The sequence below is a fragment of the Xiphophorus couchianus genome, chromosome 1 (assembly GCF_001444195.1).
Source record: "Xiphophorus couchianus chromosome 1, X_couchianus-1.0, whole genome shotgun sequence".
Taxonomy (NCBI): domain Eukaryota; kingdom Metazoa; phylum Chordata; class Actinopteri; order Cyprinodontiformes; family Poeciliidae; genus Xiphophorus; species Xiphophorus couchianus.
The window spans coordinates 19,989,731-20,008,299 of NC_040228.1; the positions used below are offsets into that span (position 1 = coordinate 19,989,731).

The window sequence follows — 18,569 nt, forward strand, 5'->3', positions numbered from 1 at the left end:
TTTTTCCCTGCTAAACTGCTTAGCCAATTTGATTGGGGAGAAAAAAGAAAAAAACTTAATGACGAAAGCAAATCAATCTGTAATATTTTTGGAGGAGCTGACATTGGTTTGATGATGTTCATTTGAGGACAGAGACATAAGCGATTAAAAGTGTACCACTGAGACTATTACTATCATAGTATTAGCAACTCAAATGGCATGTTGCCTCTCATTCATTCAGCTGCTGGTTCGGATCTTGATGGTCGAGCTTAGATGCTCTCTTCCTGTCTTCTGTCTGTTTGAACAAGTGATGCCTCCAACAGTATGACTACTAAAACAGAGTAGTCATACTGAATTTCCACAAATTTGGCAGTTTTTCCGTTTTCTATAAATCTATCCCGTAGAAGAAATCTTATCCTCAAACCACCTTTTTTATGACACAATTATCAGGATCCATAATTATTTGGTGAGACAATAGGTATAATTTTTTATGCGTAGCAACCACAGGAGTTCACTGAAAGCACTGAGAACTGAGCTCAATCAGGAAAAGGAAGACAGGGATTTTATCCCAGCACTCCATGGCCTTAATCCGTGGGATTAGGCAACCAGGAAGTTCACTCCAGGGTGTCTGTAGGTGTGCTCATGCGCATGCCGGTGTATGCTTTCCCCCCCACCCTTTTTCACTACCTCTAAAAGAAAAATATGAAAAGCAGCATGCACTTGCATGCTTTTGTAAAACCGGCAACCAGGATGATTGAGTTTGGGAGCTGTGGTAGTCAGAGCCACATGTGTAGCAGCAGCAGCAGCAGGCGAGGAGGGAGGAGCCTGCGGGTTAAGACCTAAAGCCGCTTGGCCCAGATGAAGATGGCTCTCAGGCTTCCTGCCAATCAAAGTGCAGCCAACAACCCACTCTCACTGACAGGGCAGGAGAACAGTGAGTTAGATTAACATGAACGTTTGATGTTTGTGGTGCTCACAGTGCCACATGCTCAGTCTAACGTTCAACTCACAGCTCAGTTTAAAAAGAAGATTCAGTCCTATATACCTTGGTACAGTAGCAACAATCCCTAATGAGCATAAACAAGTAAACAGGGAAATCATTTGGACTTATAAATAAAAGTTTTAGAAAAACTTTTAAAAAGTCTTCAGTATTTCATTGCTGATAACATTATAAAAACAATTACCACAACACCAACTGAATTGTAGTAATGAGGGAAAAAAATGCTGTCAGGTTTTCAAAATAACGTTGATTTAGACTAAAAGTCTCGGTTTTTATTACTGATTGACCTGCAGGAAGTGATTCTGTTAGCCTTTCAGAGTAAAGCCCTCAAAATCTTTTAAAGTGAAAGTGGTGTTTTACATGGTTTAAAGTTAAGATAAAAAATTAATTGTACCTCTATGGAGGTAGATAAAGACGAGGGTGATGGAAAGTAGCTCTTCCATCCTCAAATACTTTAAGTTCATTACCAAAGACAAATCATTAAAATACCAGAGAAAACAGACTAAAATATGGTCAATATAATAGTCAGGTTTTGACTGCATGTTTGCTGAGTGGCTTTAGGCAGAAGCTTGTTTCTGCCTAAAGCAGATTTTTTTGCTTTTTTTTTTATGGAAAAAAAAGGCCAGAATTTTGGAGCTTATGACTAATAGTTCATGAGAAAAGAAAAGATTCTCTCACCTGAGCTGTAGATATCCACAGCTCCTCCAAAGTTGCCCCCCCCCCCCCCTTGTCTAATTTGTTCCTTGATCTCAATGGTGCTGTTTCTTCAGTAATGATCTCAAACAAACCTCTCATTCCTTTGCAGAAAAACTGTATTTCTTGGATTAACTTATTCATAGGTGAACTGCTTACCAAAGAGGAAACCTCAGAAGGATTGGTGCCAAATAAAAAAACACCTTTTTAGATTTGTTCAGCAGGAAATTTAGAAAACTATGTATTCTTTTCCATTGTGTAGGTTATTTTGTTTTTAATTAATACAAGAAAACTAAATTGAAATTTGAGTTCTGTATTCTAAGTTATTTTAACTACTTTGCTAAACTTTTTTTTACCATCTACCTGCTTTTATAAACCATCAAACATGACAGAAAAATCCCCCCTCCTCCTTAAAAAAAAAAGTAAAAACTTGTGGTTGTAACAAAAAATGTGATAAAGTCTTAAGGGATGAAAAAATATTTGTAAGGTTTTGTTTCTCATATTGAGAAACCTCAGTCATGCCAATCAGGAGTCTACTCTAAGTTTAAGTCAGAGAAAGGTTACCGGTACATGCAGTATATCCCAACAGGGGATGAATGTAGCTGGTTTCTGTTAGTTAAATGAGCATCTGCCAAACTGAGATCATCAGACTAGAGATGCATGCAGTTAATGGTGATGTAACATCAAGCAAACAAATAATCACAGATTATAAAAGAAAAAAAATACATTTTCCCTCATTTCATCCATTAAATGCCAGTAGTGTTTTGGTCATTTTATCCATATTGTGAAGCAGGTGGTGTGGATCAGTTGAGCTCAGTAAACATAGGTCAGTGAGATAAATAAGGCTGGATAAATCACATATACTTATTCATTAATTCTGCTAGGCAATGTTAGATTGCATTTATCTAATAATGCATTTTCACTGGATAAAATAAAGTCCTCAAGTAAAAAGTAAATAAAAATAATCCTTATAAATCAAATAAATTAAGTTCAAGATTGTTCAGTTTCCCGGTGCTGCACTCTAAATGTACTTGTAATGCTATAAAGCAGTACTAAATATTAAATAAATAAGAAACTTTGGGGAAGTGGCTCCCACGCACTCCAGGGGTCAGCTTGCACTCCCAGACAATTCAGCCAGTGCAGGGGGTATCAGTGAGAGCTACGTTCACTGAGTTATAAAGTGTAGCCTCCAGGTAGTTCACAGATAATGGGCCAAGACCACAAAGATGAGTATAATAGAGAAATGTTGCAATACAGAAAAAGAGAGAGGGATGAACACACAGCGAGTGACAAAATGCAATACGGTCTTCTGTCTGAAAAGTACATCAAAAGAGATGCTTAATCGGAGGAGGCAGCGCTCCGAGAGCTGACGCATATCCTCTCTGTCTCTCAATCCCTCTCTGTCTATCTCTCATGATGAGATGATCATGACGGAGAGAAAGAGATGGGGGCGGGTGGGTTAAAAACCTCCTGAATACACGATGAATGTAGACACCAGGCTTAAACTGACTGGGAGGTGAGTGGCGCACAGAGGCTGAGCGTGCATGTGAGTGGCATCGTGCACCAGCATCCACTCTCCCCTGCAGCGGCTCTCAGTCTCTCTGGACTCCTCTTAATGAGAGACAGAGAAAATCAGGCACTTTATAAAAAAAACATTTAAAAAACACATGAACATTTTAAAGGCTGATTTTAAATTAGCCTTTAAAATTTGCACAGATTTCAATAAAAAGAAACAAATCTGTAAAGTAAGGAAAGAAATACGTGGAGGGAAGCAGAAGTCTCATCTTTGGTTCCATCCTGCTGAGAGTTTTTTCCTCGCCTGCTGAGGAGAGGAGATGGAGAACAACATGACTGACTGTGAAGAGGGAGAAGGGGGACCCACAAGCCAGGGTGAGTGACGAAATCGGTCATGGACTGATGTAAGACGAACATGTGTCACTGAGCCGTGTTGTGGGAGAATCAGTTTGAGCTTAAAGAGTTGCTTCTGTGTATCAGTTGTGGATTATTTGGACAAGATTCAGATATTGGACACGCAGGCAAGAGTTGGGCTTTTCTACTTCCTGTAGGTGTGTAAAACAATATAATAAAAGAGCAGCAAACATTTTTTTGGGATAAATTTCAGATCAGTGGAGACAAACACTGATTTAAATGTCACTTCAATGAAGACTAAGTCCACATTACAGTACATATATGTAGCTTTAAAGGCACCAGTCCTTTTCCTGCTGCAAACATATCATTGGTACTTTTTTGTGACACATAATAGTCAGATATGACCAACTATGAATGTTTAAATAGGTATAGAAAAAGATTTAAAGCATATCAAAGGAAGCCACTGATGGATGAAATTAGCCTTTTAGTCTCTGATTTAAGGTCTAAAGAGAATAGAAAAATGCTTTCATTTTGTTCTTGTAGCCTTGGTTTAGGAGTTTGTGTGTCTTGCTCCCCTTTTTACTTGTGGTGTTTTGTCAACCATTATATAGCCTACAATTGACTTCTCAAGACTTTTGTACTTGACTTATGAAGCTCTAGGCCAGAAACAACTTTGTTAAGCCATCTTGTGTAAAATAAAATAAAAATTCTGCCCTTGAGGAATATACGCCTTTAATTGCCATCCAAAGTTTTTGGAAATGTTGTATAATAGCGTGATAAAAAACAAATAGATCTCACAAAGTACTTTTCCAAATACTGTTTGGTGCAAAAGCCTTTAGCCATCTCACTATTTCTTTCATTTAAATTTAAATTGGATTCATGCAGTGGATTGATGTTCCAAGGAGTCACAATATATTGTGATTTTATTAAAGTGATCTAAAGAAAAAGCCATTTAGTCTTTCTTTAGGTTTGTCATACACTGTGGTTGAGCTGGTGAACCCAAAGGAACACAGAACACCAGAGAAATGCCACTACTGAGGAGATGTTGACAAGTACACTAAAGGAACTTGCAGAAATGGCATTTAAAACCAGTGTGAGTATATTGAAAGAATTCAGCAGTGGAGAATGAAAATCAGAGAGTTCAAATACTATGGAGGCGTGATCAGTGATCTTTAAACCAGGGGAGGCAAATCAGAGAAATGCAGGATATGGGGGAGAAGTTGAGCAGGGAAGTGAATGAAGGGGAAACGAAACAGAAATGGCAGACAGGGAACTGAACATGATTCAAAAATGAGATTGAAATCCAGTTTCTTCTTGTCCCATGACAATCTGCTCATGGGCGCTTAGCCCCAAGTTCCCTGCCAGTCATATCAGTGTATAAATGTGTTGGCGTGTGCAAATGGGTGAATATTTTCTAGTGTAAAGTTTTTTGAGTGGTCAGTATGACTAGAAATGTGCAATAATAAAATAGTCCATTGACTATTTTGCTGAAACTTCATTTAATGTTTCATATCAGAACTACAGAGTAAGTCACTGAAAGCAGTTTAATTCACAGGGATTCAGCTGTGACACTGAAGTGTTGTAAATAATTTTTTACTCCAGAAAACATATTTTTTCTATCTCTCTTTATGGATCTTTGGACTTATTTCATTTTTTAAAATAAAATTCTATATTTACCACTCTCTCTTAAAGCTGCAGGAACTTTACCGTAATCCTCCCAAGCCAATATATTAATGTTTAAACCCAGCTTCACTTCAAATTATGACAGGTGTCCTGGTATTGTGTAAATATAGGATGAAACCAAACCAGTGATGAGATGACACACTGATGATACACCCTTGTTTGCCCACTACAGGCAACCGGTAGAGGGTAAACAGTGAATCTTGTCTCACTGTTAGACTTAAAATCAAAATAAGGTGGTGATTGTAAATAAACTTTGGTGGAAAGGTGATCCTTAGCTCTATGAGGAAGCTTTTTTTTTTTTTACTGGGGAATTAAAGAATTAAAGGAAGTGTTAAAAATTAAATTAAACAGTGATCATCTTAGTTCATATTTCCATAACAGTGGCTATAACTCCTAACTTGATGCAGCAGGAGAAACAGCTGGAGATTACTGGATTATAAAATACTAAACATAATTACTATAGCAGTAATTAAAGTCAATTTTAGTAAACAAAACAAGCTATTTAATTTTTGTTTGTAAAAAATTAATAAATAAATATATCAGCTAAATATAAATATATTTTAAATCAGATGACAATTAAATAAATGTGATTAAATCAAATCAGTAAATATAACTAAATAAAAAAGTACAAGAAACCTAACACTATAAATAATGAATTAAATGAAAAGGTAATTTTATTAAGTTAAAAAAAAGAAAAGTAATTAAACTGATTTAGAAAACAAAACAAATAGGATAAATTAAAGTCAAATACAGAAAATTTAAATACAGAAAAATTATCAAATCTAATCTATTAAACTAAACAAATTTGTTGAAAAAGAAATAACTGCAGGGTACATCATGGACGGGTCAACTTCACAGGAAAATATGGAGACATACAAAAGATAAAAGGCCTAATACTTAAAACTAAAGGACTTTTTCAAATTTAGAAGGCATAATGTATACGATATAAATTCTAAAAAAATCTTTTGAACCTAATGCTTCTCCAGTAAATATAGGTTATGGATGAATTTTGCTTCATACAAAAAAGAAAATACAAACAAAAAAATCTATTACACATTAATAAATGAATTTCCTCATGTCCAGTTTTATCCATTAAACATGCAACATCTCATCTGTTTAATCCACATTAAAGGTCACAGTTAAACGTCAATGGAATTTATGAGCAGGATTAAACTTCAGTTTCTATACAGTGAGAAATAATCTGTTAATTGGTTAGCTTTAACAACACTGTTGGCCATATTTTTGTTAAATGTGTCAGGGCAAAGAAGCAAATGCTGGCCTGCTCTGCTGAACTTAGTCTGATACATCTGCCTTCACTGAGATGGATTTAATCGGCTTACCAGATGTTGTCAGATCATCCACTGGTGTTTGAATCTGAATCAATCTTTTTGATTGCCCATACATTAATGAAGATTGTCCACCTGACACATTTGTGCAGCCTGAGCATCATTCTTTGTTTCTGGGTTACAGTCAGGAATCAGTGTGTTTTGTCTGTGTTGCTATACTGAATGCAAAACTTCATTCAGCCTTAACTCAACTATCACTTTAACATTCATTTGATGCTGTCTATTAAATATATGTGTTAGTCAGACTCAATATTTGATCATATTTTTCAAAAATAACTGTTTCCACACTGGGTCAAAGTTTTAAGCAAAGGGTCAACCATTTAAAATTTAAATGAGTCCTGCCAAGAACAGAGGTCAAATATCCATCCAGAATTATTATAGATGCTTATTTATGAAAACACAAACGTGTGGTCGAAGTACAACTTGAAAAAGAAACAAATTTTAGTGGGGATGTGTGGATATATTTGAGCCTTTGTGTTAAAGAAACATGATTAAAATTTTTAACACACACTCAGGTCTTATATTTTAAAAATCATTGAAGTTTTCTGCTGTATCATCATCTGATCCTTGAAAAAGACTAGTGCAGTTGTATAATTTAAAGCCAAAATTACCCTGCCTATCCACAGGTCAGTATTCACACATTTACCTGTTTGCAGATTTTTGTTTTGTTAAGCATATCTAAAATATTCAAAGAAAATGCAGCTTACAAAGCTACTTGACACACTAATGGCTGTTTTCAAATTAACCAATCCAGGATATTCATTATTTTCCTTTGCTCTGATTGGCTGTAGCACTAAGAGCAGCGATAGAAAAGACTGAATGTTAGCTTGACATGGTGAGGTACTTTTGGTGTTTGAATGAATAAAATAAACAGTTGTAAGCATTGTCTCGGGTATTTGCAAACTTCAGCTGTTCACGGATAATAATATGTATATAAACAAAAACTGGAGCAGAAAATTATTTGTTCACTAAAAGTTTACAAGCAAATGGTGACATTCTCAAAATCACATAAAATATCTAAAACCAATTTTCAATACAATAATTTCTTTATCCAAAAAGACTCCACATATGCACCTAGACTCATGCATCAGTCTAGAAACATCAAGGCTTTGTTGATTGTCAGTTCCAGTCAGTTGGAAGTGTATTCCACTGATTTAGAGCCTTAAAAGTAGACAATGATTTCCCAAATTATGTTTTATGTCATGGGACACAGATTTCTTTCTAAAGCCGATTTAGTGACTAAGCTATAAATAATTTTACTCTTAAAAATCATTCATAGGTTAAAAGTTTACAGATTTGCATCATATTTGCTATAAATATGAGATTAATTGTGTCACTATATGGCAGGATGAGATTAAGTTCAGACCGAATTGAAATTTGACTTGGATTGGACATTTCGGTTTTAATGTGCAATTCTAAAAAGTGCTGTCATTGCGAAAAGAAAGTATGCCCTCTTAACAGATTTGGTGATTTAATATGTTAACGATTAGATTAATGATCCTAGTTCTAATATTATTTAAATTTTACCTACAAAAAGGTGGTATTATTTCTTTTAAGTGTGGCTAAAATGTTAGAATGTTGTACTATAAATTTAAAAACATGTGAAATATATTTATTTTTGTTTCAGTTAGTGCTAAACAAATTACTTTATATTTAACACAAAAAAAAATAGTTTAAGTACAGCATAACCCCAAAATCACGCCTTCTTCATTTATGTTTTGTTGCTGAAATGTTTTTGTTGGATTTTTCTGAACTTTTTTGTAAAATCAAAGTTTTTCTTTCATGTTTTAACTGATTTGCAAAAGTCATTCACTAATCCAGTGAAGTCTGTAAATTTCTTTCAGCAGCCACTTTAATTCTTCTTGATGTTTTTTGAAGATTCGGGAGATAGTAGCATGCTTTTATGGAGGCAGCCTTTAATTGAAACAAGTCCAGTATTGTATTTTCATTGATGAGCATCTATCAGCAGCTGTGATGAGTCATTTTATTGCGGTCTTTGTGGAAGCTATGATTTGTGTCTTGGTTTGACCTGTTTTTGTTCTGTAGATCACCTTAGTTAAACAAACTGTTTTTAAAATGTGCTTTATAAATAAAATGGATTTGGATTTGCTGAAAATCGTTTTTCTCACTTGGGAGTTCAGTCAGCTAGATCCTTTGTTTCACCAGTGAGGTTTGTGTGTAAGGGTGTAGACACAGTTAAGCCAAAAATTATGAATATATTTTAAAATGAATCATTTTAAGCAAGCATTTTTTAAACAAAACGTTATTAGAAAGAAGAAAATTGTTTCCTTTTTTAATGTTGTTTGAGAGATGCCTGTTAATTTCTGTTCAGAAACAAACTTCTTTAAGATTATAATTTTAATCTAAATTTGCCAGGCGTTTGGATAATTGCGGGCTCAATGTCATAATGTGCAAACGAAGACTCTTGTATTTATGAGACTTGCCTAATTGTGAAGAAAAAAGAGAGTGATACAACGTTTAAATGTTTTTTTAAATAACACCTGAATAGTGTGCTTTTTATTCGTATTCGGTCAGAACCACCTTTCATTCCAATTAGTCTTCTGGTTTATGTCTCACTCAGCTCGTCATGGAAAACCATTTTCCGGTGGGTCTGCTGTTGGCTGTTGTCATATCATCTTTCTGTTTTTTTATGACGACTTTAAATATTTTTGTGACTTTTTCCTGACCTGCTTGATCTGTTCCTCCGTCATTATGATGTTGTTTGTTCACAAATGTTCACAAATCTAACAAACCTCTGAGGCCCTCAGATGTTTTTTTAATACGATGGATTCATACTGAAATTACACTGCACACGAGTGGACTCGACTTACTAAATTTGTAACTTCTGATATAGATTGGTTGCACTTGGTTTTATTTAGGGATATCAAAGTTTGAAAACCATGTATTCTGACTTAACATTTATTCACTATTTGATTTTGAGCTATCACAATAAATACCAACAAAAATAAGATTGCATGTTTTTCTGTGTTCAAAACATACTCTTTTTTTCATGTCTACATTCTACAAGAAATAATAGAAGTGAATTTAACAGTACATTTATACAGTTAACTCTCAGTGATGGGACATAAAACTCTACTATTTCATTGTTGACCAAAGCGGTGTGATGAATACCTAAAATCATAATTCAGAACTTCATTTGTGGAAGTTGTAATTTTTCTGATTCTTTCTTTGAATTTTCTGTTCGTGGTTCTGTTTTTCTGAAATCCAACAAACAGCTTCGTGCCTGTTTTGCCCCCGAGAGGCTGACAAGCACAAACAGGCAGCAGAAGAGTGAGTGAGACGATGAAATTAAATTAAATTAATCACTTTATGGAATTAGCCTTAATTCCTGGTTACAGCGGGCGAGGTGAAAATGAATGTTGGTGTCGCTTTTGCGAAGCTGATTGGTGCTCCTTTCTCACGTGAAGAAGTTCATTTCAGCATTCCTCTACGGACTCCAGCAGCTGCTGGATAATCCCGCTGAGCCTGTGTCCTATTAAGCTTTAAAAAGCTGGTATGAACTGTCCATTTTTTAATAACCATGTCACATCAAGGGTACAAATCTCCACCCTGGACTGCCTTTCATTTGCATGATCCGGCCGAACAGCGGCCATGGCATCAGTACAAACATTTCATCTTCTGCAGCAAAATCCTCTTTATCATCTGATCTCTTCTTACCATTTTCATACATGAACAGCACACCTAAAGAAAGTACTAGACAGAGTTAATGGTAGCAGGGTTTTTGAATGCAAAATTATAAAATTGATGAATTTGACTATAAACACTCAAGATTGTGTTATGATATGTATCTCAGATGGGGATTTTTTTTCATTCAGTACAATATGGGACTGCTTAATACCAAAAACAGTACTTTTTTTGTCACTTGGAAAAGTATGAGCTGTTTGTCAAAAAAAAATGTTAAATTTTGCAAATACTTTTTACCTTGGCATTAGATGTAGTCATATGTGCAAACTTAGTGCTTGTATTTAGAAAACAGGTAAGGTTGATATTGAAAAGTTTATGCATTCCTGTTAATTTTTTTAGGAATGTAAAACAAGACACCGTATAAGATCACTGGACAATATAGCTCTGTCTTTTTAATTTGTGCTTAAAAAAGAATCACAATGAAAATGCTTTTGTCAATTTGTCAGACTGCGGGAAGCAATCAGATTTATTTATTTGGAAAGCAGAAACATTAGTTTGCTCAGTCACTTTTTAAATTGGGGGAGGTAAGGGTGAGACGGGGGAGGCTGAGGGAAATAGCCATCTTTTTTTCTGCACAATTGCTCAATTACCTGGTGGTCAAACTGTGCATTAACTTTCATTTTGTATATTAAAACATCTTTTGATTGAGATACAAAGGTTATTTTCCAAGTTGTTGTTTTTTTTTTATCTTGAAACATATTTTATTGGTTTATTTAGCTTCTACTGCAAGCTAACTATCCAAGAGGTCAAGAAAAGTTGTGTTTGCACCAGTTTGTTTTTGTGGCAAAAAATACAGCTTTGATTTCATCAGACCCTAACACATTGGGAAGTTTCAGCCAAGCTTGCATGTTTCATTATAAGAAAAGGTTTCTGTCTTCATCCTTCACATAAGGAGATTTTTAATGGCAGTTGAGAATATCCTGTTGTGGCGGTTGAAAGTTTCGGAGAGTTCTAACGGGTGACCAGGTGTTGAGTTTTGGGTGACTCGAACCTGAAGCAGTAGTCACAGTGACTGGTCTGTGGTGACTCAGCTTGATCAGGGCACAATACGTCTGGGTTGATGTTCACTGTTGATCTTTAGCACATTTTTGGCAGCCTGGGAGTGATCTGTGATCTGTGACACACAAGAGATTGTTGCAGAACACAACCAGAACCTTTTGGAAACTCTTTAGGTGCTGAGTAGTCTCGCTCACACATTTTTGTCTTGTCTTTTTATCATTTTTGGAGAAATTTGTGTTTTTTCTCTCCTCATATTTCTCCACATCTTAATGATTGATGCTTTTGTACATTGATATTTTAGTTATTCATTACTTCAGTGGAGATCTTGGCTGGAAATAAGAGGCATAAATGTGTAAATACTATGAAATTCATACTAGTACAACTGAATATTGTTTCAGGTTCATCAGGTGGAGAATAACTGCTGCGAGTTGAACACAAGTCACAGCTTAAAACCTTTGTAGTTCACGGATGTTTGACGTTTGACCAAAAAGTGATTGCACTTTTTGAAAATGTTGCATTTTTACATTAACAGAACTATATGTTTAATTCAACTGGATTTCACTGGATGAACACTACTTTAAATATGAAAAGGCTTTGAACTTTTTCACCCCCTTTCAACATTCCCATATTAACTTACAAGAATGACCTGTATTCACCTCCATCTATCTTCCCATCAACTCTGACCAGCTCGCCTGTTCCTGCTTTAGAAACGATTCCAACAGCCTGATGCTGCCACCACCATATTTAACTGTTGGGATTGTTTGTTCAGGGTTTCATGAAATGTGAGTTTTCAGTCACATAGTGTTCGGCATATAGGCTAGGGAGTTTTTTTAGGGGGGGGTTGTCTGACCAGAATACCTTTTTCCATCTGTTTGCTGTGTAAGAGAAATCTTCTACATAATGGAAGCTTATGTTTTTCATACCCGACATCTTGGCTGCTGTGCAGCTGCTTTCAATGTAGCTTTGGCAGAATGTCGCCAACTGCTTTTAAGAGATGTAGTTTCTTTTTTCATTATTATGAAGAGTCAAAATATGTTTCTGCTGGGCCTTTTTTTTAAATCAACTCTGCAGAGTTGTTGCTGCGGGTCAGACCATTCCCGACATTGAGACTGCAGAGGGGTGTCATTGAAAGACATTATGATGGAGTTGCAAGACTGAATGGGAGTACTGGGGGACTGAATACACAGCGTAGTGGAGACCAGTCTGTCAAGATGTGGGGCCCTCTCTAAGGAGATCAGACAACCAGATGCCAATACCGCTTTGAAAGTCATGGATCCAGAATGGATAACGGATGCTATACTCCTTATTGTCTTTTATTTAATCCTGTTTTACTTGGATGTTGTGAAATTCATCTTTCTTTCCATATTTGATCATATTTGAAATTCTTTTGAATTTGCTTGACAAGTTAGTCTTTAATAGCTTTTAACACCTTTGTTGATTTTGTTCTGTTGTTTAATTAAAGGTAAAAAATATTTTTTTTTATTTCAGTACATTATATTTTGAATGTGGAGATTTCTGTTTCTCCAGCATGCAACTGCTGAAAGAAAATAAACTACTTCCATGAGTGCTCAGCCAGCTTTAGGTTATTTTATGAGTCAGTTATGAACGCAAGATAAAATCATAGGACAGATGGAGATGATTTTGTATGTCCTCAGGTGATAGACTGAATGACTTCCTTTTAAAGCAAGGATCGACTTCTGCAGGGAGTCAAATCTTTCTGGCATTTCAGGGCAAAAGTGAGCGATAAACATTGCAATAAAATGAGACTACAGATAAGGTCTAAAGCTACATTTAATGAAAAAAAACAACATTTCACTGTAATTTTATTCTAATGGAGTTTATTTATGTCAGCTTAAGTGCTTCCATATTAGTTAATTTCTTAGTTTATTGCTGCATTATGTTCTTTGAATTTAGCTTTCCTGGAGTCTATTCTCTTTGGGTTTATTGTTAATGAGCGTCCTCTGCAGCTTCCTTCATGTTTATTAGTCTCCCTTCCTCAGCCTGTTATGCCTTCCCACACAAGTGCAGACCTGTTTCCAATCAGCCACCTGTCTCTTGTCAAGGCTGGCTTCACAGTTCCCTTCGTGCCACTTTGTACGTTTTATGTTTTAGTTGTAAAAGGACTTTCATTTCACCTTCTACCTCAGATTCTGTCTACTATTGTGTCCAACTTATTGCCAAACCATGACATTCTTTGCTTTTAACCTTTATTTTAATTTGCCATTATTGTAAATTGCACAAATTATCATTGTTTGCTTGAGTTTGGCCCCTCAGATATGTAGATATGTAGCTGGACTTTTGTGCCATGATGTAAAATACAATACAAAACTAACTTTTGTAATAGCGTCAAAATATTTGCTGTCATTTTAAAACTGTTTTACCCTCTGGACAAAACACCTTGCATGTGAGAGGGTGTTTATAAAGCAGACATGTTTGTCTGGGACAAAGCAAAGGCTCAGTTCATGTGCTTTTACTTTAATAAAGTGCATGTAAGCGTACTGCACAGAGGGATTCTGGGCTGTATTTCACATTATTGGGGTTCTTCACATGAGTCACTAAAGGGAAAACTGGTATTTTCTGCATTAGAGGATTTTTAAAGGTTGTGGCTTTCAGACAAACAACAAATGCAACAAATCCTTCATCCAAATATGAAGTCTGGGTATATTTTATAAACATCTTGTTTTTAAGAACATTTTGTCCTAAGGAGTAGTTAACACAGCATCCAGAGCTGTTATACAGAATGAGGTTCGATGGAGGAGGATGAAGGGAGTTGCTTTCCTCTCAAATAAGAGGTAATCTCAAAAATCGAGGAATCTCAGTTCAGTGGAGTTTTTACATGAATCTACACACAAAAACTTCTACTAAAGCAACGGTGGAGATAGTCAATGAAACTTCTACATATAAAAATAAATAAAAAGTTCCATATTTTCTTCAACTATTAGTGATTGCCTTCACTTTGCCATGATGACTTTTTTGTGCTTCTCTTCAGAATGATACCTTTGTTCACTTAGACCATCTTAATCATTTGCATCTGTAAACTCCAGCTTCAGACAATTGATGCAAATGTACAAATCACTATTGCAGCTGAACCTCGTTAACAGTTAATTTGATTCTTTGTAAGCGATGGTAATGGTGAACTTACCATAAGCCGGAGTCTATCAGGGGAGAACCCACCCACGCATGCTTGGAGAAAAAATCTAATCTCCATGAAGAAAGACTCCAGGCGTGGATTCAAAGTCAGGGCCTTCTTGCTGCAAGGCGGCAGTGCTACCTACTGAAGCACCGTGCAGCCCGGAGTATTCATTTATAATTATTCAATATTGAGTAATTACTCATAACTCCTATGTGTTATAGTTCAGATTTTGTTGTAACATCTGAACAAACACACTTAAAGTTTGTCACTTATTCATTTAGCTCATGAGTTCCTTTGATAAGTTTTTAACTTTTGGGAATTTCCTGTTTTTGAACAAGATTTTCACAGGAAATATTGAATTGACCCTTTTTAAACATTTTGAGACTTTTGGATGTGGTACAAATCACCCACAGTACTGGACAAAAATGATGATTTTGAAGAATAATGCTTGAAAGACAGTTATGGGATAAAAGAGGGATCTATAAAGCCCCATCAGATTTACTTTTCTCTCCCACTCTCATCCACACAGGCAGCCAACTTTTTAGGATTAGGATGCTGATGGGAATAGGTCTGTTTGATCATTTTAGTATCTTTATAGAAATAAAGTTGAAGCTTTACATTTTTCATCATGGAGTTTGAAGGACTTAATTTAACAATGTGTAGTGTGGTCTGTAATCGGAAGCATTTGCATTGTCAGAAAAATACAATAATAAAGATAATATAATGCAGTGAGTGACAAAAGCCATCACTTTATAAATATAAACATTTTGAGTAATGCATGACAAATAAATGTCTCTCATCTAAAATTGGTCACTCGTCATTTCATGATAATTAAATGAGGCAGATGAGCGAGATCTTGCTTTATACCTGATTTTCATTCAGTTCCTAAAATCTGAGACCTTCTTCTCACTTCCTGACATACAGAAAACAAGTCTTACGATGATGAGATCAGAGATTGGACGTTTTATGGGAAAACCAGAAAACTCCACAAATAGAAAGCAAATCCCACCCAGTCATTGTTGTTTCGGGTCAAACAAGCACGCAAGCATTTAATAAAGCATTGTTAAGATGCATTTTTTCGAAAGCAGATTTTATTCAAAGCTAAGAGCAGGAGTGAGGTTAAAATGCAGATTTAGAAAGCAGAGCAGTGTTCTGCGGGATTACAGCACACTTACTCAAAATAAAATCGATTTTGGATCTCGTTATAAAGGAAAAATCATCTATAGTCATATTTTTTTCTCACTTTCAAGAATTGTTCTTTTGTCGATCAAAATGCTAGAATTGCTACTAAAGTTAAAAATGTTTAACAAAACTAAAAAAAAAAAAAACATTTGATGGGCTGTGTGTTTTTTGTAGAACCATTTGTGGTTCACAGGATTACCAGCTGCGTCAGAGCAGTTTGGCTGGTATTTGTCTTTCCCCTTTACTTTAGAGATTAGCGTGTAATACTGCTACAGCTTTGGGAATTCAAGAGGTGACTTGGCTATGCTCTCTGTGAGCAGCCAGATGTTACTCAACTACAAAATGTCAAATGGCTTTTATGAATAAAATACCATTGCACTGAATAATGAGGTGGAATGTCTTATTTGTGTTTTTGTTTGTTTTTTTTATCACTGGCCATTTTATTAGGTACTCTTTGCTTGTCTCCCTCTTTTGCCTTTTGAACAGTATTTTCTATGATATAGATTCTGGCGGTCATACAGGCAAAAACTCAGGTTTGGGAGCAGTTCAATGAGGTCATGAAGATTTACTTCTGTATGGTTTCAAGGAGATTCTGGTCAACCACCTGACATCTCAGGAGGGGAAAGCAGTGCATCACCAACACTGTCTATGGTGGGGATGGAGTGCTACGGCATCCGGAGGCCCACCGCCTCCGGATGTCGTGAGCAGAACACTTCAAAGGCCTTCACAAATGAGCGAAAAATAGGGCGAGAGGTCAGTTGCATCCACTCACCTGTAATTAGATCTTCTGTTTCCTTTTGTCATTTCTACCTGTCCTACAGCATTCAATCTCTTCTCTCTTCTTCTTCCCTTACTGGATCCTTCCATTTGCTCCACCGTTCCTGGCTCCATTATTCTGCTGCTCTTGTTTAACCCTTTGTTCTGTTTCTCTCATGCCCTCGCTCCTGGTGTGTTTCACCCTCATTATTAGGACTAGTTTTCACTTCTGCCATAAAATTTCTTTCACTACGATCCTCTTGAGCTCCTGTCTGCATTTTGGCTCCACCTCATGAGATAACCTGAAAGTGAAAAGCCCATATTCAAAGAATTTGTTAATAGAGGTGATATTTTTAAGAATTTAAAGATTTCTATTTCTTGAAATTTAGTTTCCCCAAATTCACTTTCTTCGAATAGTCAGAGTTTTCCCACAGTGAATCAACTTCACCGACGGATTGATAATTTGTAGTAATCCATAGGAAATCCTCAGGGAGGAAGAACATCTGAAAACCATAATCAGGTTGCATTGCTCTGGGAAGAAGCAGGTAACAGCAGGATCAGGGAAGGAGCAACTGAAATGAAGGAGTGTAAACTGGAGAGAGTGATTACTGGATGGAAAGTGGATGCACTGACAGCAGATGGTCAACAGCTGTGAGGGTATCTGAGAGAAACTGATGGGAGAGAACGAGGACAGAACTGAGGAACACCAAAGAGCCAAAGACACACACATGAACTCACACGCATACACGCAAAGAGCAGACTCTTCACATTTTGTTAGTTTTATACATTTGAGTGTAGAGTTATGTAATGGTAAAACCTGGTAAAAAATCTGAATATGCATATGTGTTAAAACCATAGACCTGAAACAGAGTGTATTTTCATTTCCCAATAAGGTAATAGTATTATTAGCTTGGCCATTGCATTCCTGTGCAATCAGTTCAATTATGATCTCACTTTATAGTTCAGTCTGGGCTTTCTCTCATTATCTTGGAATTCTCTGATAGAATTTCTTTCCAGGCCAGTCAGTCCCAGAAGGAGAAGTTGGGAACATTGATTTTCTGCACTGTTCTAGAAGTGTAGGTCCTGTAGTTTTAGCAATGGCCGTGAAGGAAGTGAACAAAGAGGTTCCGTCCAGTTAGTATTCAATGAACATGAACAGCCATGATTTTTTGACTCTGCACTTCTCTGTTCGCAGTGGAGGATGGTTGTTTACAGTGCAGGCAATTTCCAGTAAGCTTCATAACATCAAATTGGCGCATTACATGTGTCACAGGCGAGTGTTGGTGATGGGGTAACATTTGAAACGTAAGTACAGTCCATGCCTACAGGAAGCTATCATTTCTCAACGAGAAGCGACGTGTACAGCAAGGAGCTGCTTTCACTAACTGTTCTAGTACTTGTGTTAAAATCCCTACTGCTCTTAAACCAACGGGCCTGAAATAGCAAGTTGACGCAAATTCTGTGCATGTTTATCAACTCTGTTGACTTACTTTTGGAGATTCACAATTATTTTTCATTAAGTCAGTTTTAACTTGGCTTAACAATGTGTTAAGTCAAAACTTTCTCAAAGCATTATGTTACATGTGTAACCACTACTTAATTTAATTAGCAATAAAATCAGTAGGAAAGTTACTTTTGTTCTAGGGCAGGCATGTCCAAAGTCCGGCCCGGGGGCCAATCACGGCCCGCGGTCAGATTTCATACGGCCCGCATCTTCGGTTTTATAATGTATTATTTATGGCCCGCCTGCACCGTGAAACAGAATAAATAAATCATAAAACTTGAAACTGTAATTCCTCCTTTCACCAAATGGTGGCAGCACCACTTTAATACTATCAGTCTGCCTCCGTGCAGCGAACCCCTCTCCACTCATTTCTGCCATGGCCACTGCAAAGAAAACAAGTTGACAGTGAGGGCCGCCGCTTTCAAGAGAGATGGGAATTATAACACTTCTTCACTGAAAATCAAGGCAATTGTGCTTGTCTAATTTGTGAGACGGTTGCCTTGTTTAAGGATTTCAACGTAAAAGGACACTACCAGACTAAACATGCTAACACATACAACAAGCTAACAGGAAGTGACTGTGCTGAAAAAGTGAAGCAGCTCCAAGCTGCACTGGCATCACAACAGCGATTCTTCACGCGGGCCTGTGAGTCAAAAGAAAATACCACCAAAGCAGCTACGAAGTGGCCATGTTAATAGCTAAACATGGCAAACCTTCTAC

General features: G+C 36.4%; 1 protein-coding gene across 2 annotated transcripts in view; it reads left to right on the top strand.

Moving 5' to 3' along the window:
* The first annotated feature begins 3,229 nt into the window (after window positions 1-3,229).
* The window catches only part of slc12a5b (solute carrier family 12 member 5b), a 36,235-nt gene continuing 20,895 nt past the window's right edge, over window positions 3,230-18,569 (top strand). The window contains exon 1 of one of the 2 annotated variants that reach the window (XM_028021703.1): window positions 3,230-3,562. In XM_028021703.1, the coding sequence (XP_027877504.1) occupies window positions 3,508-3,562 (55 nt within the window). In that variant the 5' untranslated portion in view covers window positions 3,230-3,507. The remainder of the gene's footprint in view (window positions 3,563-18,569) is intronic. The other variant, XM_028021710.1, reaches the window with a different exon arrangement.